This window comes from Oryctolagus cuniculus, chromosome 3, assembly GCF_051225735.1.
Source record: "Oryctolagus cuniculus isolate XC-2025 breed Fujian yellow rabbit chromosome 3, ASM5122573v1, whole genome shotgun sequence".
Taxonomy (NCBI): domain Eukaryota; kingdom Metazoa; phylum Chordata; class Mammalia; order Lagomorpha; family Leporidae; genus Oryctolagus; species Oryctolagus cuniculus.
In genome coordinates this window covers 39,235,784-39,262,400 of record NC_142869.1, presented here as the reverse complement: position 1 = coordinate 39,262,400, position 26,617 = coordinate 39,235,784, and the positions used below count along the sequence as shown (strand labels likewise).

At 47.9% G+C, this 26,617-nt stretch overlaps 1 protein-coding gene across 2 annotated transcripts in view; it reads left to right on the top strand.

Annotated features, from left to right (window-relative positions):
* Positions 1 to 9,014: 9,014 nt before the first annotated feature.
* The window catches only part of AOX2 (aldehyde oxidase 2), a 79,430-nt gene continuing 61,827 nt past the window's right edge, over positions 9,015 to 26,617 (top strand). The window contains exons 1-10 of one of the 2 annotated variants that reach the window (NM_001297488.1): positions 9,015 to 9,068; positions 11,239 to 11,296; positions 12,751 to 12,847; positions 14,461 to 14,569; positions 16,242 to 16,368; positions 18,162 to 18,223; positions 20,481 to 20,570; positions 22,321 to 22,401; positions 23,799 to 23,943; positions 24,921 to 25,013. In NM_001297488.1, coding sequence (NP_001284417.1) covers positions 9,015 to 9,068; positions 11,239 to 11,296; positions 12,751 to 12,847; positions 14,461 to 14,569; positions 16,242 to 16,368; positions 18,162 to 18,223; positions 20,481 to 20,570; positions 22,321 to 22,401; positions 23,799 to 23,943; positions 24,921 to 25,013 — 916 coding nt within the window. Of the gene's footprint in view, positions 9,069 to 11,238; positions 11,297 to 11,476; positions 12,848 to 14,460; positions 14,570 to 16,241; positions 16,369 to 18,161; positions 18,224 to 20,480; positions 20,571 to 22,320; positions 22,402 to 23,798; positions 23,944 to 24,920; positions 25,014 to 26,617 lie in introns of those variants that run through there. The other variant, XM_089328021.1, reaches the window with a different exon arrangement.

Here is a 26,617-nt window from a genome sequence, read left to right as displayed (position 1 = left end):
CATCCCCTGATACATTGCTGGTTTCTATGCACTACTATTTTACTCATAATTTCATAACTTTGTTCATATGCAAGACTAATCTACAATTTTGTACTATTTGTATCGAGTTTTGGTATTAAAATTTTAATAAGTTTGTAAGATGAATTGGGAAGGATTTCCACTGATGTGTTATAGGGAAAGTTTTTTTTTTATTTTTTTTTAACTTTTATTTAGTAAATATAAATTTCCAAAGTACAGTTTATGGATTACAATGGCTTTCCCCCCCATAATTTCCCTTGCATCCCCTACCATCCCCCGCTCCCTCTCCCATTCCATTCATATCAAGATTCATTTTCAATTATCTTTATATACAGAAGATCAATTCAGTATATATGAAGTAAAGATTTCATCAGTTTGCACCCACACAGAAACACAAAGTGTAAAATACTGTTTCAGTACTAGTTATAGCATTATTTCACATTGGACAACACATTAAGGACAGATTCCACATGAGAAGTAAGTACACAGTGACTCTTGTTGTTGACTTAACAATTTGACACTCTTGTTTATGGCGTCAGTAATCTCCCTAGGCTCTAGTCATGAGTTGCCAAGGCTATGGAAGCCTTTTGAGTTCACTGACTTCGATCTTATTCTGACAGGGTCATAGTCAAAGTGGAAGTTCTCTCCTCCCTTCATAGAAAGGTACCTCCTTCTTTGATGGCCCCATTCTTTCCACTGGGATCTCACTCGCAGAGATCTTTCATTTAGGTCTTCTTTTTTTTTTTTTTTTTCCAGAGTGTCTTGGCTTTCCATGCCTAAAATATTCTCATGGGCTCTTCAGCCATATCTGACTGCCTTAAGGGCTGATTCTGAGGCCAGAGTGCTATTTAGGACACCTGCCATTCTATGAGTCTGCTGTGTATCCCACTTCCCATGTTGGACCCTTCTCTCCCTTTTTGATTCTATCAGTTAGTATTAGCAGACACTAGTCTTGTTTGTGTGATACCTTTGACTCTTAGACCTATCAGTGTGATCAGTTGTGAATTGAAATTGATCACTTGGACTAGTGAGATGGCATTGGTACATGCCATCTTGATGGGATTGTATTGGAATCCCCTGGCACATTTCTAACTCCACCATTTGGGGCAAGTCCTATTGAGCATGTCCCAAATTGTACATCTCCTCCCTCTCTTATGCCCACTCTTATATTTAATAGGGATCACTTTTCCATTAAAATTTAAACACCTAAGAATAATTGTGTGTTAATTACAGAGTTCAACCAATAGTACTAGAACAACAACAAAAAAAGTACTAAAAGGGATGAAGTATTACATTGTACATCAACAGTCAGAACAAGGGCTGATCAAGTCACTGTTTCTCATAGTGTCCATTTCACTTCAACAGGTTTCCCCTTTGGTGCTCAGTTAGTTGTCGCCAATCAGGGAGAACATATGATATTTGTCCCTTTGGGACTGGCTTAATTCACTCAGCATAATATTTTCCAGATTCCTCCATCTTGTTACAAATGACCGGGTTTCATTGTTTTTGACTGCTGTATAGTATTCTATAGAGTACATGTCCCATAATTTCTTTATCCAGTCTACTGTTGATGGGCATTTGGGTTGGTTCCAGGTCTTAGCTATTGTGAATTGAGCTGCAATAAACATTAAGGTGCAGACAGCTTTTTTGTTTGCCAATTTCATTTCCTTTGGGTAAATTCCAAGGAGTGGGATGGCTGGGTTGTATGGTAGGGTTATATTCAGGTTTCTGAGGAATCTCCAGACTGACTTCCATAATGGCTTAACCAGTTTGCATTCCCACCAACAGTGTAGGGAAAGTTTAAATAACACTGTCGGACTGGTGCCGCGGCTCACTAGGCTAATCCTCCGCCTTGTGGCACCGGCACACCGGGTTCTAGTCCCGGGCAGGGCGCCGGATTCTTTCCTGGTTGCCCCTCTTCCAGGCCAGCTCTCTGCTGTGGCCAGGGAGTGCAGTGGAGGATGGCCCAAGTGCTTGGACCCTGCGCCCCATGGGAGACCAGAAGTACCTGGCTCCTGCCATTGGATCAGCGTGGTGCGCTGGCCGCAGCACACTGGCCGCGGCGGCCATTGGAGGGTGAACCAACGGCAAAGGAAGACCTTCTCTCTGTCTCTCTCTCTCACTGTCCACTCTGCCTGTCAAAAATAAATAAATAAATAAAACACTGCCATTATCTTAATGATTACATAAAATCCAACTGTAAATCCATTTGTTCCTGTTCTTTGTTCAGTGATAGAGTTTTTTTTTTTTTTAATTTTTGACAGGCAGAGTGGACAGTGAGAGAGAGAGAGACAGAGAGAGAAAGGTCTTCCTTTGCCGTTGGTTCACCCTCCAATGGCCGCCGCTGCAGCCGGCGCACCGCGCTGATCCGATGGCAGGAGCCAGGAGCCAGGTGCTTTTCCTGGTCTCCCATGGGGTGCAGGGCCCAAGCACCTGGGCCATCCTCCACTGCACTCCCTGGCCATAGCAGAGAGCTGGCCTGGAAGAGGGGCAACCGGGACAGAATCCGGCGCCCCGACCGGGACTAGAACCCGGTGTGCCGGCGCCGCAAGGTGGAGGATTAGCCTATTGAGCCATGGCGCCGGCCAGTGATAGAGTTTTAATCTTTTCTTTCTCTTCCCTAGTAAGTTGCCTTATTGTTGACATTGATGTGTTATTTTGTTGCCTTATCTGTATTTTTTTTTAAAGATTTACTTATTTATTTGAAAGTCAAAGTTACACAGAGAGAGAAAGAGAGGTCTTCCATCTGCTGGTTCACTCCCCAGTTGGCCCAATAGCTGGAACTGCGCCAATCTGAAGCTAGGAGCCAGGAGCTTCTTCTGTGTCTCCCACGTGGGTGCAGGGGCCCAAGTCCTTGGGCCATCTTGTACTGCTTTCCCAGGCCATAGCAGAGAGCCGGATCAGAAGAGGAGCAGCCAGGTCTCAAACCAGCACCCATATGGGATGCCAACGTTTCAGGCCAGAGCATTAACCCACTGCACCATAGTGCCAGCCCCGCCTTATCTATATTTTCATTCTCCTTCTGACTGCATTGAATATTTTACTTATATATCATATATATCCAGGTTTGGAGTTTGTTTTTTTCTAGTTCAATTTGCTGGACATTACTTTTATTTATCTGTGTGAAAGGCAAAGTGACAGAGAGAAGAGAGGGAGAAGGAGAGGGAGAGGGAGAGGAAGGGGAGAGAGAGAGAGAAAGAGAGAGAGAGAAAAACAACAGAAACAGAGCAAGATCTTCCATCAGCTGGTTCACTCTCCAAATGCCCGCAGCTGGGGCTGGGCCAGGCCAAAGCCAAGAGGCAGGAACTCCATCCATGTCTCCCAGTTGGATTTCAGGAGCCCAAGTACTTGGACCATCATTCGCTGCCTCTCTGGCACATTATCAGGAAGTTAGATCAGAATTGTGGGCAGGACTTGATCCCAGGCACTCCAGTGTGGGATTGGGGCATCCCAAGTGGCGGCTTAATTGGCTATACCACAATTCCCATCCCTAGTCATTGTTTTTAAATGGCATAACTAATTTTGTTCATATTTCTTATAATTCAAAATGTTATTTTTGATTCAAGAGACAGGATTCTTTATTTCATATCTATCATATTTATTTTATAACATTTAATTCAAATTGTATATCTATTACCTATTTTACACTATGGTTCCTATTTTTCCCTTTTGCTGTTTTGTTCAAGCTGTAATTCTCTTGTTAATTTGGAGGTTCAGTTCTATGTTCATTTCTGCTAACAAGTTGTTCCTTTCTCTAACAAATTTATTTGTCTACCACTATTTGAAAACAAAATACCAAGTATTTCCTCCGCTGAAAAGTTACTTCTCCCTGACTTCCTGCTCAACATGTCCCTTATTTCCACTCTTTGCCCCAGGAAGATAAGAATTTGATCATTTTTTTACTTTCCCTCTTCACCCTAGCCACCCCTGAGCCTTAAGTTGTTGCAATTGTGTACTTGAGTTCTAAACTCTTGACTGGGTTTCTATTACACATTCCCAAGTAGTCCGCCTTGACCCATTTAGACTTCCTCTTCTCTTTACCTTTGTTATCTGAGTGGGTTTTGCTTTGATTTTTTTTTTTCTCCTCAGATGGGGTGGTCATTTGCCCCTGAAGACACTATGTTGCTCTGATTGCAGGGTCTCTCCAGCCAGCTTCTTTCCTCTCTGCAACCAGCAGATGCCAGTCTACTGCCCTCTAGTGGCCATCATGGAGGTGAGACGTTTAATGCCACATGGATTCTTTTTCCTTCATGGAAAACTGGATCTTTCTACCTAACGCCTTCCTAGTCCGTGTATCCTTGAACTTCAGACGTGGTATCAATAACACCAGGTTGGGTGTACTTTGTTTTCAAAGCATCCTGGAACTTGAGGAGTCTCCCAGTCCTAGACTCAGACGTTTAACGATTACTTCTCCTTGACCCATCTCTGTCTCTTTTACCTGCCCTTTTCATGCATGAGGTCTCATGTATGAAGGTTCTAAGTCTCTGGTCCTACCCTTCATGATTTCCACTTCTGTTTGTCTTTGCCCTGTACTGAGATCCAGGTCTCTAATTTGGGTTTCAACCATAACCATCTTTATCTGCTGCATTGCTCATTAGCTGGTTTGTTTTCTTTGTTCCTCCCAAAAGTGACCTTGGGGGCTTCAGTTTAATCCCACTTCTTGGGAAGTCTCTCAGCAAGCATCCCTCCTTGCCTCTTCCCAGCTTGCAGTGGTGGCCAGCAATCCTTGGTATCCTGGGCTTGCAGACCCAGCCCTGTAATCTCTGCACCCATCACAAGGCCATCTGCTCTCCACATCCCTAAATGCCTCTAAATCTCCCTCTCCTTAAAAGGACACCTGTCATTGGATACAGAGGACACATAATCCCAGATCATCTTATCTCACCTTGATCATATCTACAAAGACCCAATTTCCAAGTAAGATCACACTGGGAACACAGTTCAATCCACAACAGGCCCCCTTTTTTTTTTAAATTGGTCACTGGACTCCATCCAACCTAGCTATTGTGGACCAGCCACAGGCTTTACAAAGTAAAATGACCCTAAGCCACCCTCCTGGCAAGGCAGGACTGGAAGGGTGCCACGGCCCTGCTGAGACAAGTAGAGGAAACCTTAGATCTCCTGACCCCTTACACCTGACACAGGGTCAAGAAAGCTTCCATTCACCCATTGGGCTCTCCTGCCAGGTGTCCCACGGTCATCTGGTTCAACAGGGGCAGAAGGACTGGCACTGGGAGGGGAAGGGAAGGGACCTCAATGTTAAAAGTATCGAAGAAGAAAAGGTCTGGAACACAGGTTTGTGATGATCAGCCCAAGCTCTCGGGGCCTAAAACGCATCCATTGTCAGTCTGCTTATCTGCATTCCATCTCTGAGTCTGCAGACCTCAAAACACATGGCCCTGGTGTCACCAAAGCAGTAGCCAGCACTTTTCCATTTATATCAGTGACTAGGTTTGTGCTACAAAAATTTCCCTGCATTGTTGGAGTGGACAGTGTCACTTCCAATATTAATTCTTCCATCAGCTCAGGGATTCTTTGATACAAATCATAAGACCTTTTGTGTTACAAACATATGAGCACCTGGGTCGAAATATGTGGAGTTTCTCTCACTCACTAGAGCAGGCCATGTAAAAATTGGGGCTGGCACCATGGCTGGTACAGCAGGCTAAGATGACACCTGCGATGTCAGCATCAATTATGAGCATCAGTTCGAGTCCCGGCTGCTCCACTTCTGATCCAACTCCCTGCTAATGTGCTTGGGATAGTAGCAGAAGGCGCCCACCACCTACATGGGAGATTAGAATGGAACCCCAGGCTCCTGGCTTCCATCTGGCCCAGCCCACACCATTGCAGCCATTTGGGAACTGAACCATCAGGTGGAAGATCTCTTTCTCTTTGTCTCTCCCTTTCTCTCTCTGTTACTCTGCCTTTCAAATAAATAAAAACAAATCTTAAAAATAAAAATAAAAGTGAAGAAATTTAGCTTTCCTTTTTCATTAAGGAAAAAATATAGAAAACAAAAGTGGTTGCCTTTTCCATTATCTTGAATAATCTTTGAGAGTCAGAAAGTCTTGGGAGAAACTGCTGCCTCCCACCCTCTTGCTGTAGGCAACCTTTTGTCCCCTCTGAAGTGAGTGGCTTTCAATCCGAGCTCCCCAGAGTTCTGGGCTCTCCCAGAGGAAAGAAAGCCAGAGGCCTTCAGACCTCACCCCAGAGCCCTCCAGCTGGGCAGCTGCCTTTCTGTTTAGCTTGTTTACACTTCACAAGACTTCCCTTAAACAAAGGCTTCTCTGGTTCAGGCAAGTTTGAAAAACACTTCAACACTTCTCAGAAGCAATTCCGGGTCAGGTTTCTGTTTCCCAGCCATCAGTACATTTGGAACCCTGAGCCAACGTGATTTTATGTCACCCACGTACAATACCATAATCCCCCAATGCTCTAAAAGCCGATCTTCTATTTCGAATGCTTGTACTGTGTGTTGATGCCGAAGGATTTATTTCAATAAATATTTTGAAGCAACATGATGCACACTTTCCACGCTCGAGGACAGCATCCGAGCTCCTACAGAAGAGAATCGTGTGCCCTTCAGTTGTATGGGTTGCCCTGTTTGGTAGGAAAGAGTCAGGTGGTGAATGGGTTGAGGACGCTTAATCATGCCTGCATCAGTCCCCCTTCCGCAGAAGCAGCCATGGGGGGGGGGGGGGGCCTGTGCCTCCACCTGCCCCCAGCCTGCCTCTCCTCCCATTCCCAATTCTCCTAGAATCAGCTCCGACCCATCTTTGAGGATTAAATGTCCTTTTCTCAGGGAGACCCTCTATGATCCCTGAACTCAAAGCAAGGTTGATTTCCCTGTTCTATGCTTGTCATAAGCATAGATGTTTACTTGTATGTTAATTGCCTCACTAACCCTGGAGCACCTCAGAGAAAGGAAAGTTGTCCATCTTGTTTCCCATTGTACTCCTACCACTTAGCGTGGTAGATTATTCACCATAACTATTGGTTGGATGAATGAATGACTCATTCATGTTTCCTTCGTTTAAAGTATTGTAAGTCATCGGCCAAGCATCTATCACCCTTTTCAGTGTACACATTGCCACTCGTGCTGATCATTGTGTGGAGTACAACCAACTATTCTAACCTCTGGGACCAATCACTGACTCGGGAAAATCAGACACAAACATTGAAAAAATATTCAACCAGTGGCAGATTAGAGACTAGTTTCCCAGTTCCTGGTTTACTGAATGAAAAGTAAAAAAGCAGTGGGTTGTATCAGCAGGCGCCTTGGAAACTGGGAGAAAGGAGAGGAGGGGGGTTTGGAGCTGCTTTCTGCTGGTAGATAAGGGGTGGGGGTGGCAGGGAAGGCAGTCAGTGAGCCAGGGGCAGGGTCGCTGCCATCACAGACGTGGGAGGACCTCTCAGTCACTCAACTCTTACTGGGCATTGGCTCTGCGGTAGGCACCATGGGATACAGTGGTGAACTGAAAGAAACACCCCTGCCCCCACGGAGTCCGTATTACATATATAAAAAGGAAACCAAGTCTCCGTGCCAGGTGGTAATGAGCTGTGAAGAGTATGAAGCACAGCGGGAAACTAAAGCACATGAGAGTAAGGGCCAATGCTGCCTGAGACCGGGTGGTTGAGGAAACAGTCCCCAAGGAGGCATAAGCCACGTGGAAGGCTGAGAAGACAGAAGTCAGGACAAAGGGACTGGGGCCAACGGTGTGAACAGCGCGTTAATCACCACTTGTGACGCTGGCATCCCATATTGCATAGGAATCCTGGTTCGAGTCCCAGTTGCCCAACTTCCAATCCCATTCCCTGCAATATGCCTGCCCCAGTCCTGGCTGTTATGGCCATTTGGGATGGCCATTTGGGGAGTGAACCAGCAGATGGAAGACCTCTCTCTCCTTCTCTCTGTCTCTCTTTCTTTCTCATTCTGCGTTTCAAATAAATAAATAAATCTTTGAAAAAGAAAACTATTGGTGGGTTTTAAACAAAGGTGAAAAGATCGATAACTGTGAAGAAATTGAAAGCTGCCAGCTCTCACTAGTAGCTCACTGAAGCTGCATCCGAACCTAGTGAGACAGAGGATCTTCCTCAATCAGCCAGGTCAGAAGGATGCCAGGTGCCACTGTCTGGGGCCTGATGAATGGTCCCCCAGGGAGTCTTCACTAAAACAAAGGGATGGCTCTCACCACGGTGCTGGGACTCCGTGAACTCGCAAAGGAAGCTGGGAGACGGACATCTTGCCACGCTCCTGAAACCAGACCCCAGAAGCAGCTCCTTGCTGCACGCGGACTCAAGGCCAAGTCCTGGGCATTACTTGGGCTGAAAGCACAGGTCCACAGATACCTAGGAGACGTTCGGAAGGATCAAGTTTATCAGGGAGACTGCCTATCCACCCAAGGTATCTCAAGCCAGGAGGACTTGGCTTGGTCACATCTCCACTTTAACTGGAGCATGGACAGGACATGTCCGAGTGATTTTCTCTGAGGAAACATTTCTGCAGACCAAGAAAAAAACGTTGGGGAAAGTGAGAGACCTCAGGAAGGGCACTTCTAACTCTCTCTTTGAGAAGAATGAAATTCAGCCAGGATATACTCCCGGGGCTGCGACAGTGTGCACAGAGCCCTTAAACTCAGCTTGCTGTTTTGGTTTTCACACTAAGCCCTCTGGCTTCAGAAAAAGCAGGAAGTGTGGGCTGTGTTCCAAGCCAGCTTTGAAGCTAGGACCAGAGCAGGGCAGAGGGTATTGGACAATTGGGGGGAAAGAGGGGCGGGGAGCGAGGCATGAGATAAGAGGCCGGGCCACATAGGCACTGTGGATTTAAGAAGCTACAAAGCAAGGACGTCTCCACCTCCTGCCCTCCTCTCCGCGTCTCCAGGCTGCTTCAGCTCAAGAAGAGACTCCAGTGCTGGCCCTTAGTCCTCTCTGCGGCTGGCACTAAAGAGCAGTGCCACCGAGAACCGCAAGGCAGAACTTAACCTGCAGGGACAATGCCCTGCCCATCAAGGCCCAGTGACTTGGTTTTCTTTGTGAATGGGAGGAAGGTAAGTGTTGGGTGTTTCTACTGTGGTTTATAAGGACACTGGGAAACTTCCACTCGAGAAGAGCTCATATGGCGCATTTGGGTTGAGACCCCTCCAGTCAAGGTCAAGAAGCCAGGAACTGGGAACCCATCCTAACTTGGCCTGGCCCCTTCTCAATTATAGCTCAGCTCCCTGCAATGTGTGTCTTGGGCTGGAGAGAGGAAAAGCCTTGGAGTTGGTCACAAGGGCCCTGGTGTCCTTGACCCACTCTGGCCCTGCCATTTCCTGTATAACCTCATGCAATGTATGGGCTCTGGGGTCCTCACCTTTGGGCTCCACTTTCCAGGAATGTTGTGAGGATTTAAAGAAAGTTGTTCCTTTCATTGATTAGGAAGCCCCCTAATGGTTGCTAAACCACTTAGTGCTGGGCCTGGTATGTGAAAGCACATTAGCTAGCTACATATCTTGGTTTTCAAACTCAGGAAGACAAGAAATGGAGCTCTCTTTACTTTTCTATTTATCAACTTAATTTTTAATTGTTAAGTTTTTAAATTAACTTTTAATTCATTGAGTCTCCATTATACAAGCTTGGTTGGAATGGAATCATGGTCAGTCCAGAGGCCTTCTCTTTCCCTGGGTCACAGCCAAGTTCCAGGGAGAACCTATGTGACAAGGGCAGAGGATCTCCTTTGCCATTTTTCTTTGTCGTCTTCCTCTCTAGTCCTTACCACCCACCCATGCAGGCCACCAGTTACCCTTGGTGCCCTGTGCCAGGCCCTCCCTCTCCCAAATATTTCTGCCTGTCTCTCAAAGGAGCCATTCTGGAGCTCCTGGGGCATGTGGCTTCTCTGGGCCTTTCCCCCTTGCCTCCAGGACCCCTCAGGTGGTGGGGGTATGGCTATGTCCACCCCATCCAGCACTTGGCCCAAGAAAAGAGATGACTCAGTGCCTGAGAGTCTCATAATTCCCTTTCTAAGGCTCTCTCTTGTATCCGGCTCCCCAGCCAGCAATCACCATGCAGTCTTCTGAAATGATCATCCATGAACTGCGCCCCTGCTTGCTAGTTCCACAGGCCTAGGCTTTGCAGACTCAAAGTCTGAAGGAAGCTCCTTAGCCTACCTTCTCTTCCATTTCCCTTCTGAGTCATGTGTCCAGAGTGTAGTATCTGCAGCCCAAAGAAAAGGCTAAATCAAGAATTAGAGGAAATACAACTGTGTGTGGTGGGGGTGGGAGGCAATTAAGTGGTGAAGACACTATCCAACCGCATGCTCAATGAATTTGCATAAAGGACCTGCAGTGGATGTAACCACAGGCAGAGGGGGGCTTCATTCACTGATTAGGGGCTCCCTAGAGAACCAGAAAGCAGTTGACTTTGAATATATCAGCTTGGAAGCATCTTCCTATAGTGTTTTTGTTCTTCAAGGTCTATAAAAATGTATGTCTTCCTTCTGGCAAGAAAGCAAGCACACAGCATGCATAGCCCACCCTATCTCCCTTCCCTCTGATGCACAGATTGGATCCAGGGACTTGCAGAACACCCCAAGACAAAATCAGAGGAAGTATCTGAAAATCAGCAAATGCGAAAGAGGCACCAAAGACGGTCCCTCGTGGCTTTTGAATGCTAAATCCTCATTTCCAAGGGTAGGGAGGGAGGGGTTCTCTTGCCCCATGAGATCCAGCCTGGGTTTGAGCTGGAGCACAGAGAATCTCACCATAGGACCAGTCTTCCAGTGAGGGGATTGGCAAGCTCCGGGGCCTTCCATGACGACAGCAGTTTTCCCCTACCCCTCCCTGCCACCAATGCATAGCCCCCTTGATATTTTCCAATGTGCTACCCACCGAAAGTCTCTCAGAGACCAGAAAATGCCCACCCAGCATTTCTCCCTACAGGACCCTTCACTGTGTATGCACACACAAACACGCCAAGTCCTTGCTACATCTGAAGGATTGCCAGAGTACCGCAGCCTGAATTAGACAAGTACACAAAGGTACACCAAAAAGGTGGGCAAATATGAAGAGTACGGTTCCCAGTTCCCACCGCACAGAAGAGTAGGGTTGCTTTGCAGGGCTCCTACCCTGGAAATGCTTGAGGAAGTTGTTTGACAAAACAGAGCCTAATAAACCCCAATACTGAACCAAACAGGCGGCGATTAAATCCCCATAACCATCTCCGCTTCTCATTCCAATGCAGGTGATAGAGAGGAATGCAGACCCAGAAGTGACACTGCTGACCTTCCTACGAAAGAACTGGATCCTTTTAACCAACGTCTTGGCCATGTCTAGGTTTGCCTTAACCCTGAAGCCAGCTGTCAGTGTGCCAACTAATCAAATCTCGACATCTAAATGGTCAGCCCTCTTGGCCCTCATGCTGTTTGCTTTTGGCCAGGGTTTTAAGGCTATCAGGTTAATTGGGCTACTTTGGAGAGGATGAAGTTTTCCCAGAGTTTCTTATATCCGATTTAATAGCATGAAATAGAAGCTAAGCACCTTAGTTCAGGACTAATTGTTCCCCTCTGGGCTTCCCAGGTACTTAGGTAACAGCAGCTGGTGTGGCACACACCCTGCCCTCCCACAACACCAGGTACTCCAGGTCAGGTGAGAGCATGTGTTGTAGGAGAAGACTTCCCGCCCCTACGTCTGATCTCTGAGATCTGATTTCCTCCACGATTCCATCCCCTGGAACTCAGATCTTCATCCGGGCAAACGTGTCTTCCTTGGCAAATCCGCTGGAGCACTCGGAGAACCCAGGAACAAAAAAAAAATGACAGAAATTAAAATTGATGAAGTTGGCCTCTGTACAGATTTCCTATGAAAGTCTACATGGCTTTTAATTAGTTGTCAATGTTTGAAAATTAGGAAATTGCATGTTTTTTAAAATGAGTATTTTCCAGCTTCTTTTGACAAATGAGAAGGCTGCCACCCCTGGCTGACAGTGGCCTTGCCGATTGCTGGGTAGGGACTGTCCCCAGTGCCCTCTTGAAAACGGGGCTGGAGCTCCCAAGTCACACCCAGGCCACCCAATTTATTTCATGACCTCTCTCAATGCATTTGAGGTTATGACTTAATGGAGATGAACAACTCCTAGGGTTAAAAAAAAAAAAGAAAACCAACAGACAATGGCAATAAAGAGTTAGTGATTCAGAAGTGTTTCTAGCAATCCAGGTAAATCCTATGCAGTCCCACAAATAGTGTGGAAATGCACCATAACCGGGGAGATGGCTGAGTAAAGAGAAGGCACTGCGGCTGAGCCTAAACTTGGAATGACGTGTTGACTAACTGAGGGATGCTCAAGGCGGAATCCGAAATAAGAATGAGATTCCTCTGAAGACTCGTGGGCTTGCTTTGAAATGCGGAATTGATTCCTGGGCAAACTGGTAACCCATGGAGTAGCTGAAAATAAAGTTCTTCTCCAGTCACATGGTTGAAGCCACAAGAAGACGTGGAAGAGTACCCTATAAGGAAATAGAATTTTTCAAAGAGTTTTTACACCCATGACCTTAGAAGATGCTTGTAATAAGCCTGTGAAGACTTATTGCAAGTCTTCGCAATGTCAGCATCACACAGCAGTAAAACATGGAGACGCAGGCAGATAACTGCCCAGGCCTGCGCCTGACCTTCCTCCCTAGCCACACCCTAGGGAGGCAGCTGCCCAGGGGGCAAAATATCTACCGTGAGATGTTTTCCTTGATGGCCCCGCTTCCAGTACGTCTCACAGGGACCAAGTATGCCTGCGGAACAGGAGGCTGTGGCGCCTGCACTGTGATGGTGTCGGAGCATGACCCCATATCCAAGAAGATAAGGTATCCCTCCCAGGAGCCCGAGGCAGGCTTTGTTTCTCTGCCTTGCTGTATGCTCAACTCACAGCTCAGAAAGATGTTTAGATCCTTGCTGTCTCCCAATATTGGATCCCTTTTGGAAAATCCCATATACTCGGATAATACACAAACGCATATTTTGCATATAACTGGAAGATCCTGAGCCTTCCAAGGCCCATCAGGGCACTCCAGGTCAGGAAACACCAACTTAGGCTGAAGATTCATCTTACAGATGAGGAAATGGGCTCCAAGAGATGCAGGAAGCTGCTGGAGGTCATGTAACCACCACTTGTTTTTGTTTGTTTTTAAAGATTTATTTATTTATTTATTTGAAAGAGTTACACAGAGCGAAGGGGAGGTAGAGAGAGAGAGAGAGAGAGAGAGAGAGAGAGAGGTCTTCCATCCACTGATTCACTCCCCAGTTGGCAGCAATGGCTGGAGCTGCACCAATCTGAAGCCAGGAGCCAGGAGCTTCTTCCAGTCTCCCACACAGGTGCAGGGGCCCAAGGACTTGGGCCATCTTCCACTGCTTTCCCAGGCCATAGCAGAGAGCTGGATTGGAAGTGGAACAGCCAGGACTTGAACCAGTGTCCATATGGGATGCCAGCACTGCAGGCAGCAGCTTTACCCACTACGTGCTGGCACCGTAACCAAGGCCTTGAGCTCACATTTTCTGGCTCTAAAACTAATGCTATCTCTCTACAGGTAGGCTAAGATCAACCCTGAAGAGCAAGGATATGGGCCATGCTTTTGCTTTTCAGTTAAGGGCAAGATTCTAGACCTTGGGCATCCCCCAAATGCAAGGCCCAGGAAATCAAGAGATGGCCTGAGGGACCAGTGCTGTGGTGCAGCAGTTAAGCCACTGCTTGCAACACTTGCATCCCAAATAAGCACCGATTAGAGTCTTGGCTGCTCCACTTCTAATCCAGCTCCCTACTAATGAGCCTGGAAGATGGACCAAGTGCTTGGACCCCTGCACCCATGTGGGAGACCCAGAAGTAGCTCCTAGCTTTATCCTGGCCCAGTCCCAGCCATTGCAGCCATTTTGGGAGTGAACCAGTGAATGGCAGATCTATCTTTCTCTCTCTCTCTCTCTTTCTCTTTCTCTCTCTCTCTCTCTCTCTCTCTCTCTCCCTCTTCCTTTCAAATAAACAAGTAAATCTTTTAAAAAAAAGAATGAGAGATGGCCTGGGAATATAGGTCATCTAATTGTTAACTTATATTCAGAGAGCTTAAAATCAAAAGCAAAAAATCCCCCTGAGCATATCCACAAGGATAAAACACACAAACATGCCTTTGCTTGTTACAAGGTCAGTATCCCAGCGAAGACTAGAAGTGCAACACACTCCCGGTTGTATGCGTCTATTCCCATTGCTCCCGGGTGAGTAGGCTTAGAAAGCTGTTCTGACCTTCAGAATGCCTATATGCACCTGAAGGAGTCCAGGCTTTGAAAGATAGCACAGAGTTCGTACAGACGACTCTGAGTTCCCCCTCCAGCTCCCCATCCCCCAGGCTGAATGACAGGCTTGGTTCCAGGTTTCCCCACAAGGCAAGGTGGTGTTACTCCCCTCAGCTTCCCTGGTGTTTCTCATACAAAGGCATGTCTCTGTCACCGCCTGCCTGGTGCCCATCTGCTCACTGTATGGAGCTGCTGTCACCACCGTGGAAGGTGTTGGAAGCATCAAAACCAGGCTTCACCCGGTGCAGGTAAGAGCACATCCTGCTTTTCTCATTTCTCTGTCTTTGTACCAAATGCTATGCAGACCGTGCCTTCTGAGGCTTCTAGGTTGTGGTCAGGTAAGAAGCAGCTTTGGCTGCATATTATTCAGAGTCACAATGTCTTTGAAGTAATTTGAAGAAAGCTGGAAAGCTATCTCCATTTTATTAGGTGACCATATGTTTTCTTTTTCTACTTGAACAATAAACAGAATTACTGATAATGGCTATTGGACTACTGTGGACTAGGGTCCACAGTAGACATTGTACAAAGGAAATTATATATGGAACAAAACATTTCCAAGGCCAAGAAGATAAAATGCAGGATTAGTTCCTGTGGCAGAGAGGTCTCGGGGAGTGAGTGGAATCTATAATGGATTTCTCCAGAGCGTGACAATTGTTTCTCCAAATCTTAGCCTGAAGTCATATGTGCATTGGCAGAGAACACATTGATTTTTCTGTCATTGTACAGGAGTTTTAAGAGCAGACCAACGCTGAGTCCTAGGCAGGGGAGGCCCAGGGGGTCCCTGGGCTTAACCCCAGGAGCATCAATTCCAGGGAGGAGTAACCAGTGTGAAGGATCCAGCAGTGTCTACCAGAAGTCAGAGGGAATGCTCACAGCAAGATCGAGAAACCTGAATACAGGATCTCATTACATTCTGAAATCTAGAACAGGGCTTCTCAAACTCTAATATGCTAACTAAGGAGCTCATTAAAAATACCGATCCTGAGTCAGGAAGTTTGGAGCAGGAGCCCCAGGTTCTGCACTCCCTACAAGCTCTTAGGTAAAACCAACACTGCTGGTCCATAGACTACACTTCGAACAGCAAGGAGTTTTAATTGAGGACACAGACCAAAATATTGGACTTGTGAATACAGAGCTGTCTTTGAGCCAACAAGGAATTTACAGAGAGTGAAATGAGAGCCTCCAGGTTAATAATAATGAAAAAGAGGAGGGAGCTTCATGGTCAGACTAAACTGTCAAGATGTGGAGGTATTCAGGAAAACTGGTATTTTTTTACTCTTTATTTACTTGAGAGACAGAAAAAGAGTCAGCAGGCAGACAGAGATAGTATGATCCCATTTGCTGTTTCACTCCCCAAATGTCCGCAATGGCTGGGGTTGGGTCAGGGTGGGAGGTCAGTCCAGACTGAAGTCAGGAGCCAGAAATGCAGTCCAGGTCTCCCAGATGGCTGGCAGGGACCCAAGTTCTTCAGCCATCACTGCTGTCTCCCAGAGCGTGCATTAGTGGGAAGCTGGGGTCAGGAGCCAGAATCGAACCCAGGTACTCTGACATGGGATGCAGGCACCTTAACTGGAGTCTAGGTCAAGCACCTACTTCAAAAAAGTTGTTTTTGAAACCTTGCACACATTCTTCTTATAATTATTGATTTCTGGAGAGCACTTCTTACTCTGGGAGTGGAGGCTGCACATTGCTAATTCCTAGTTAGAAGAGTTTGAGCACTTGACCTTGAGAAATGATTCTAATAATAGAATACGGCAGCCTGGGAAAACAGAGCATGGCCGACTCTGATCAAAGGGACAGGGTACGTTTGCTGAGAGAGGGAGATCTACCACGACAAGGGAGACACAAGCTGTGGTCCTCGATGAAAGTTGGTGGCAGCAGGAATGGAGGATCGTGACCATACATGTGTCCTTCCAGGAGAGGATTGCCAAGAGCCATGGCACCCAGTGCGGATTCTGCACCCCTGGGATGGTGATGTCCATGTACACGCTGCTCAGGAACCATCCACAGCCCTCAGAGGAGCAGCTCATGGAAGCCCTGGGAGGTAGGTCTGCCCCAAGGCCAGGTAGGAAGTGTGTTTCTGACTGCTCCTCTCCAGCCCCAGTGTCAGCCAAGCCCCACTCAGGCCCAGGTGTGAGCAGAGCTATGTTCGCTCTAGGGAGGACCTTTCTTTGCCCCTTCCTAGATTCTGGTGATTGGCAGGGGTCCTTTGTGTTTCCTAACTTGTGGATGTGTCGCTCTGATCTGTGCTTCTGTCTCCACATGGATATCCATATCCAAACCCTCTTCTTATTTTTTTTTAAGATTTATTGATTGATTTGAGAGGGAGAGACATAGAGAGACAGAGATCTCCAAATGGTCACAACGGCCAGGGCTGGGCCAGGCCAAAACCAGGAGTCTGGAACTCCATATGGGTCTCCCACTTGGGCCATCTTCCCCTGCTTTCCCAGGCACACTAGCAGGCTGCTGGATTGGAAGTGGAACAGCTGGGGCTCATACTGGTGCCCATATGGAATGCCAGCATTGCAGGAGATGGTTTAACCTGCTGTACCTCAACACCGACCACAAGTATTCCTCTTCTTATAAGGACACCAGGGTTAGGGCCTGTACCTTAACCCAGTATAATCTTGTCTTCACTTGACTATATCTGCAGAGATCCTATTTCCAAATAAGGTTGTGCCCACATGTTCACATACCTTTTTGGGAGGCAGAATTCAACTCAAAACAGAGCCCTTCACATATTGAAAGAACCCTTTAAGTTTTGCAATGGGTTTAAGTTACTAAAAGAGGACTTTGTAAACATATCCCTTTCGCAGAATCAAAATCATCATCTTCAAGTCATGTGACAGATACATAAGGTCTTAGACTGAGGCCTGAGCCTGTCACTTGGCCATCTGCTTGTGGCTTTCTCTCTCTTTCTCTCTCTCTCTCTCCTCCCCTGTTCCTGCTCTAGTACAGAAAAAAATCAGATTAAGCCATCTAAAATCTGCTGCTTCTTGGCTCTTTCTCTCATCCCTATAGCACCGCCAAGCCTGATCTCCCCCACCAGACACTCAGGGAAGTCCAATAGCTGGCCTCCCTGGCCCACCCTTCCTCCTCCTCTGTGTCATCCCCCAGGCCGGGCTCCTCTCAACCTCTGCTCAAACCTTGCACCTTGCAAGTGCTGCTCTGAGAACCCGGCACACCCCTCCCCTGCATCCCTACAATCCAGAGCTTGGCCGCTCTTCGGGTTGCAAGCTCTCCGGGAAGCCCTCCTGGATGAACTCTATGCCACACTGGCCCTCCTCCACCCCCACTTCATGCGTGATCCTTCATCGATGGAAACCGGAGGCTCTCGAACTGTACCGTGCAGCAGCGTGGCCCACGGACCCCCTCATGCAGGCTCCCGGGCCCGCCCCCAGACATTCTAATGCCAGAGAATTGGAGCAGGGGTGAAGGATTTGCATTTTTATAAACACTCCCAAGGGATTCGGATGGAGTGACCCGAGGAGAGCCACCGACAAACGTCCAGGGATGACACTTTGCTTGTCTGGGGCCTTGGAAATTGCTCTATTTTCTGATTTAGGACTCCCGCTGTTTTACATCAGGCTGGAGATAGAGCTGTTGGCGATAGCGACACATTGAGAGAATGAGTTAATAGATCAATGAAAGCGAGCTCTCAGCCAGACTGTCGTTTTCCTTGGGGTGGAGAACGAAGCCAGAACTGAGGTGGGGGAGGAGGCTAGTCCAAGTGGAGGGGAAAAGCATCAAACAGCTTGGCACGTACCAAAGGGTCTCTCAAGGAAAACGCTACTGGTAGAAACACAGCTCCTGATGACACGCCTCTCCTCGGATTAGGTAACCTGTGCCGCTGCACTGGGTATCGGCCCATTCTCGAGAGCGGGAAGACCTTCTGCGCGGTGAGTGGGTGACGGGGGGGGGGGGGGGGGGTGGAGGTTAGGGGCGTCCTGCAGAGCTAGCGTCACAGGGGAAGCTGCAGTGTTAGGGGAGACCAGGTGAGTTAACTCACTGCAAGTGACCCATTAAACCACCTTTGATGCTGTCCAGCCAAAACCGCAGGAGACAGGTGATCTAACCAGATTTTCCACACCGAGTTCAGCCAGGCTTCTGGACAGGAAAGGTAACTGGCCTCGGGCAAACCCAAGGAGACAAGAAGAGGGAGTAGGGTTTGGCTTGCAGAGGCGAAGTGAGTCCCAAGAATCCAGCCGGGAAGGTGTGAGCAGATAAATAATTGGAATACACCACGCACTCTGTGAGAACATGCGGAGTTCCCTCCAGCGGGTGGGGCCGTCTGGCCCGTGCGCTGCCAAGTGATTTGCTCTGGCTCTGCCGAGGCGCTTGCGGGTGGGACTCGAAACTCAACAAATTTACAGCAGGCTAGAGTTGACCATCCTGTGTGGCCCACAAAGGATCCACATGGCCCTTGGCAGAAGACGATTTCCCCACCCTGGGGGCAACGTCACTGGGCTGCTGTGAAAAATTACACGAGTTTCGTGTGGCATTTAGTGAAAGTGCAGCCAACAGTGACCACTGCGATTGAGGTTGTTGTTGATTAGCATCTGACAAGGACACCAGGAGACAAGCATGTTTGATGGCAGAAGGATGGGGGCAATACAGACTTTACACCCGAGAGCAGGGGGCCCTGCCTGGTCCGCTATGGAGCCGTGGAGGCAAGGGCACTTGCTCACCTAGAGCCTTCACCCCTTTTCTAGATCATTCTCCACGTGTAATCTTCACCCCACTCCTAGGCCAGACACGTGCCCCTTTCCTGAGTCAAAGTGGAACAGTTTGGACACACAGTGCCTGCATTCCTGGCTCAGAGCGTGGCCTGCAAGCGGCTGCTTGTGGAGGGAGTGGCTGGGACAGTCAGGCCCGGTGCCCCTGCAGGTGTCGGAGGCCCCTCCTCCCAGCACGCAGGAGAGCTGAGAAGGGGAGAGAAGAGCCACAGGCCTCGGGTTGGGGGCCTGCCTTCATGTGCTTGCCTCAGCTCGCAAACCCAAGAGGTGGGCCTGGCAGTGAGCCAGCGAGTGTGTCCCATGTCCAGAGTCAGGTGTGTTCACTGAGCATGCGTGTCCCAGGCTTTTTTAGCTGGGAAGCCCAGCAAGCTGCCGGTGCGAGTGGAAAAGTGCTTGTGCAATGGAAATAAAGGGAACCTCCTTCCCTGCAGTTTCGAATGGAACCCACCTTTCCAGACACACAGACTGGGAGGACAAAGGCAGAAATGTGGGCCTGGGACTTCAGTGGGAGAAACCAAGCCCCGGGGCCGACTGAGTCCTCCATGTCCTGGGCCAAGAGCAAACTGGCTTCTCCCATCAGCCTTCAGTGGCAGCCATCAGGGAGGCTCCCAGAGCTCTGAGTCAGAGATAAGCCACTGTTTTGTTGGTTTTGCTTCTGGGACAGAATTAGGGAGAGGGCAACATGAGACAGACAGCAGACAAAGTTTTCGGCTAGATACGTGGGAGGCAGTGTTTGCGGAAGAAGACACAGAAGGCGGTTTGGAGGAAAGAGGCAGCTAAGGGACACGCGGAAGGAAAGCTGCTGTAAAATTCATTGTCAGCTCAGCCCCAGGCCAATCCCAAGGGTCTGGGAGATCCAGTTACCAAGATAATTTTTTTATTTTTTAATTTTTCTTTTTCTTTGCTGAAGCATTATATTTTAAAAACTTTTTTTCCTGAAGCTTTATATTAATGATAATATACAGCGTTATTGAATCTTACATAAGCTAAAGAGTAGGTAAAATGTCATTGCCCTGAGAAGCATGTTATCAATTAATTTTGTCAGTGGGAATTAACCTGAAAAATGTTGTGGATGGACAAAAACGCTCATGTGTACTATATGTGATATAAATGGTATATAGTGTTTTATAGCATATAAGCATAATTCCAAATACTTATTATGTCAAAATGTCATCATTGGGATAGGGTAATTTATTTCATTTACACTTCTCTATAGTCTATATTTCTGTATATCAAATGTACATACTTTATGGGTTTATTAGATATTCTATATATTCTATATGTATCATTTTTCTAAAACAAAAAAAAGAGTGTTCCAATAGTGACTGAAAATGTCTAATTTACATTGCCAAACCTTTTAGAACACAAACCCATTTACCTATAAAAGATGTTTTTAATCTAAGGCACTTTACCTTGTTAGGAGTCAAATGGCTGTCAACAGAACAGAACAGGAAAATGCTGCTTGGACCAGGGAGAAAATGGGTCCTCGTCCCCCGGCAGAAAGAATGTCGTGAGTCCCGTTGTTGGTTTTGTCCTCTCTCTGTGAGCGCTGCTCACGCTGGCTCGCTGTTGAAGCAGCGCTTGTTAGCTTGAAGGGTCATTCTCTGACCAGAGCGCAGGCACAAATAACAATGAGTCGATCTGCCCAATGGCCAGGGATCGGCCCCTGGGACTCGCCACTTGAGCTCTCTGAGCATGGAGCATGCGTGTGTGTGTGCGTGTGTGTGCACGTGCGTGTGTGTGTGTGTGTGTGTGTGTGTAAGTCTCGAGGTAACACCCACTTAGAGGAACTTTTCATTTATCTACTTTGCTATTGATGTTGGTTACTATTTTAATTCTCAGGCACAATCTTATTTCCAGACATCAGAGCTACCCCGCACTCTCACCCCCAGGGACTACAGTGTAAGCTTCCAAGTCTAACTAATGCCAAAATGGCTCACTCAGATGTTTATTTGCGGTGGCTCCATCTGTGGTCCTTCTAAGAACCGTCCTGAGGAACAACCAGCTTTCCTTCCAGAAACAGGGTCGGCCTCAGAGAGATGGAAGAGGGGCGGGTTGGACAAGGGTCAGGCCATTTCATCTAATGATTGCAGTGACCCTTCAAATCCATATTGCTTCCATGTCTCCCTTAGAACAGTGAAGGTTTCCACTGGAAAGGTCAGGGTCAAGCTGAGAATGACCCAAGTCTGTCCACCTCTGATATCCACACAGCCTCTTCTCCATGGACCCATCTCTACCCCCAGATCCCATGGCTCCTCCCCAGTTTTCCTTACTCCTAAGGGATGTTTTCTAGCACTAACTTTTCCCAAAGCTAATACAGATCTGTTTCAGACAGGATTACACTTTGGGTAACTTTTCATTGAACTTTAGTTCCTTCCAGTTATAGTGGACATAATTTGCTTTCTTTACACTGTTGTTGTGAAGATTGAATTGTTAATACATGTTGAAACACTTAGAAACTTAGCACTCAGTAAATGTTAATTATTAAGGTCAGACTGTGTGTATGTGTGTGAGTGTGCATGTGTGTGTGTATAGAGTCATTTGTATTTAAAATGCAGAACTTCTCAGAGCCTTTAGCCCTTGGAATCCTGACAGCACAGGAGAGGAGAATGGTTAGGGTACAGTGGAGATTTCCCAAACTTTCTATTTTAAGGTTTGTTTGCTTGTTTGTTTGTTTGAAAGGCAGAGCAACAGAGAGAGGGAGGGAGGGACAGGGGCAGAGAGAGAGAATGAGAGATCTTCCAGCTGCTGGTTCCCTCCCCAAGTAGCTGCCAACACCAGATTTGGGTCAACCTGAAGCCAGGAGCCAGGAACTCCGTCCAGGTCTCCCTCCTGGGTGACGGGAGCCCAAGTATTTGGACCATCTCTGCTGCCTTCCCAGGTGCATTGGTAGGAAGATGTATTAGAAATGGAGCTGCTGGGACTTGAACTTACCCACATGGCAAGTGTCAGCTCAACCTGCTATGCCACAACGCCAGCCTCCCCCAAACTTACTTAACCTCTGATAACTTTTAAAACAATGATTTTCCCAGAATGCTTTTGAGTATTTCATAGACTACTCCTTCCTTTAGAATCGATTAGTGTAAACTGGTATCTCTTACAACAGGATTCGTATTTTAAATTATTTGGTTTGAACAATTTCCCTGCACAAAAAAGAGACTTATTAGAGCATTCATCTTGCCTAATTCCTGTAAAGACCTGCAATGCTGTTTACAACTGAGCCGAGCTGACAGGGCCATCTGCTTCTTCCCTTTACAAAGCTTTGCACGGAGTTATTTTCGAAAGAGGAGTTCCAGCCTTTGGACCCTACCCAGGACCTTATATTCCCTCCAGAGCTCTTGGTAAGATGAATTGGGTATTTAAGTGCTTGCTTAAGTATCACTGCACATTAATTTAGCTTTATAAAACCCCCCATTTGCTCTCCCCCCATGAAATTGTGGACATGTTTGTACAGATCATGAAGGCTGCTTCCTCCCCAGCTCACCAAGTCCTGACCCACCCCTTGGACAGAGTTGGGCCTCGGCTGGGGCTGGTTTCTACAGGACTTCACATTGCTCTTCTCATTGTCACCTGGGTGTCCCTGTCTGCTGTCCAGGTGGCACAGCATTGTTAAGCTTCCCTCCAGCCTTTGGGGCCAATCCGGGGCATTGACCCTGTGGAGCACTCTTGGGCGCCTTCCCCACTCCCCTTCCTCGCCCTTCCTCCCGTCAGCATCTCCATCTTTGTTCTGGGGCATCCACAGTCCCATTGCACAAAATTTCCTTTCCTGAATGGGTTCTGAGGTGTTTGTTCCTTCATTCTGCAAATATTTATTCACTCAGCAACCTGCCAGTTCCATGCCACACACAGCATGGAACAAAACGGACTCAAAGATTTGCCCTCGAGCAGCTGCTAATCTTGTGAGAGAGATGGGCAATGAGCGATGTGACAGCTGAAGGATGCAATGTTAGCGAGAGGGAAAGGCTAAGGAAAAACGTGAAACAGAGAAGGAGAGTTGGGCATGGGCCATTGCCATTGGCAATATGCTGGCTGGAGAAGACCTCAGAGAAGGTGACATTTGGAGAGGATCTGGGAGGTAGTGAGGGAGGAGACATGAAGGTATGTGGGGACAGGCAACCCAACCGGCAGAAACAGTAAGCGCTAAGGTCCGAAGGGCAGGTGAACCCCTGGCCTGATTAAGGAAAAGAGTGGTGGCCACCCTGGCAGGTGCACAGGAGCAAGGGGAGGATCAGAAGCTGAGAGGAGCCAACCCTGCTCTGCTCAACACTGCTGGCCTTTCATTCCGTCTGGAACGAGAAGCTGTGAGGGGGGTTGGACAAAGGAGGGGTGTCTCCCTCGGGTTTCTGCTGCAGTGTTGAGAATGCTCTGCAGAGGCACCAGACAGGGGACATTGGCATCCTGAGATATGGCAGGGGGCGGGGCCAGGCTGCTGGGTTTGGGGGTGGGGTGGAGGTAGTGAGAAGCAAGGGTATTCTGGATACAACTTGGAAGATTGGATGTGAGAGCTCAATTTTGAACAAAGGTCAATGATAGATGTCAGCTTACATTGCCACTTGTCCCCCAAAAGCCATCCAAGTTATGGAAATTCAAGCATTAGCTGGTGGGTGCAGTGAGTGCCTTTGGGGGTGAGTGGCCCCCGGAACACCTGCAGTCTTCCAGAGGAACTGACCTCCCCAGTCCCGAGTAACCCAGGAGCACAGGCGTGCGCAGACGACATGTGCCTGTCATTTGCCTTCAGAGGATGGCAGAGAACCCAGAAAAACCAACCCTGACTTTTTATGGAGAGAGAGTGACTTGGATCTCCCCTGGGACCCTCAAGGAGCTCCTGGAGCTGAAAGTGAGGCACCCGGAAGCCCCTGTCGTCCTGGGCAGCACCTCGCTGGGTGAGTTGGTTACAAGGGCTCCCGTTCCACCAGCAACTCAGAGCTGGACTTCTTGTGCCGCACGCAGTTCTCAGTCTATGGAAGCTGCTTTTTAGGGATTGAAAACACCATCCTTTCTCACAAAGCCAGTCTCCAAGGCTGGGCGCACATATACCCTGGTAGGTAGGACGCAGCCTAACACCCTGAGTTGGGGTGGGCTGTACTAGAGAGCTTTATAAAATCACATTGTCCTTTTCTGTTCATGTTCAATATGGCATAGACATCATAGGATTGTGTAAGATATGCACAGATGTGCTAACACACTACACACTCAGGTAGCCCCCATCCCCTTTCAGAGCCCTCACGGGCCCTCCCAAGCTACATTTCCTGCCTTTCCCTTCCCTCTTGAAGGTACTCATTAGCCTGAATTTGCCTTGGCTACTCTCTCCCTTGTTTTTATAATTCCGCCACACATACCGGAGTCCCTACACAGTCTTACTAATTTCGGGAGTGTTTGAACTTCACGAAGGCAGACTGAGCTGCATTCTTGCCCTGTAGTTTGCCTCCCTCATTCACCCGTGTTGCTGCGTGTGGCTGGGCCGTACTCCACCGTGCGAACAGGGAACCATGCGCCCATTCAGTTTGCTCTGAAGGGACAACTTGTTGAAACAGCTCCAGCTGTTGTCAAGTTTGGGCTATTACAAATGTGTGTCTATGTTTCTCCTGGTGCCTATCAGTGTGTGCTATAAGAATGCCTCATCCTTTTTATGTCCCATTTTTTTGTGTAAATGCAGTGAGTGTGTAGCTAAGTGTGTCTATTGGGAGAGCACGCTCAGTACACTTACGTGGCTGGGATGTAAGCCCACCGCTTTCTCATCTGGACGCTTGTATTGTCAGGCATTCAAGTCTGCATCTGAGTATTTTTAGGAGAAAATTTCAACACACAGCAAAGACGTTTTCTCTTTCCTAACTACCCCCAAAATATATGTTCTCTCCAGGACCTGCAATGAAATCTCAAGGACATTTTTACCCGATTCTCCTCTCTGCTGCTAGGATCTCTGAGCTGCGGATGGTAACAAAAACAAGTGATGGTGAGTTCCTGATGTTTCTTATTCATTTCTTTTAAGACTTATTTATTTGAAAGGCAGGGTTACAGGGAGAGGGAGAGACAGGTCTTCCATCCACTGGTTCACTCCCCAGTGGCCAGGTCTCCCACATGGGTGCAGACTCCCATGCACTTGGGCCGTCCTCCACTGCTTTCCCAGGCACATTAGCAGGGAGCTGGATCAGAAGTGGAGCAGCCGGGACTCAAATCGTTGCTCATATGGGATGCTGGTGCTGCAGGCAGTGGCTTAACCCACCATGCCACAGTGCCAGCCCCGTGATGTTTCTATAAGATGCCAATGAAGCATTCTGTGCACCAAGCTTCCACTTGGCAAGCCATTCAGAACCCCCTCATCCATGTGTCTCATCTGGCCTATTTCTGGCTCTTTGCCATTTTTCTCTACATCCCCATCATGAAACTTTACTGGCAAAATCTTTTCAGGGAATCTGAGGCTCTGGACCATATTGTTCAAGACCTTACAGGACTCTTGTTGGTAGAATGCCACATGACCCAGTGACGATAAATTTGCAGTGTCACTCTTATGGCAAGATGAGGGAGGTCAGGCACTGTCCATCCATTGGACAGGCAATTCCAAGGAAGAGGAGATGTTTGCAGGGGGAAAGTAGGAGAAATACTATCTGGCACTCACATGCCAGGGACAATGCCAGGAGCCAAAGTGGGACAAAGACTCCTAGTCACTGACCACACCCCAGAAGCCCCCTGTGCAAGATACCACATTAGGCAAGGCACAACTCACAAAGTAGGAAGAAAACACACCGAACTTCACATTCAAGATGCATTCCCTCTCCATCAGCTAGAGCTACTAGTATTTGCATGCTCAGAAGGGCTCAGTCAGTGGCTGATTAAAAAATCAAAATGGAAAAAAATGAATGAGTGGGTCAAGACCTTGAATGTAATGGATGTAATGATAATGATCACTTTCTTAACTCAAGCAACAGGGGGTTGACTGGACTGAGAGATTTAGTCAAGATCAATGTATAGGGTCCATGTGTTGGGCGGGGGTCAGTAGATGGGGAGGAAGGGGACCTGCCCTGGCCACGGTCATCCTAGAATCCTGCCTTCCTAGCTAGCCTCCAGCCATCCTGTCAAGCTTAGCTTGAGCTGTGTGTCCGCAAGCCTGCGCTTCCCTGGCCTGGTCCCACCTGTTTGCTAGCAACAGAAGCCCTTCTTGGGTTCTGTGCAGTGTCATGGTTGCACAGCTTCAATTTTGAGACCATTCAGGGAGCGTACCGAATGCCATTTGGAAAAATGGAGGTGTGCACTTAGATTTAGCTGGAAGCATGGTGTTCGCAGAAGGCAGAGGAGTGGAAGAGGGCACGGTGGGAGATGTGGAATGGGAACACAGACAAGCAGTGTGGGCAGACGGTTAAGGCAGGAGGCCATGACCCCACTCTTCCCCCCAGGAATCATGCAGTCCTCCTCTTTCAAGGCTCTCTTTAGCGCCACAACCCCTTTCTCAAGCAAGTCTTAAGTATACTAAGTAAATGAAAATGGTTGCTCCATCTGTAGGTAGGGGAAGGCTTTTCCCCCTGCCTCCCCTGTCCTCAGGAGGGCCCTGCAGAGTAAAAT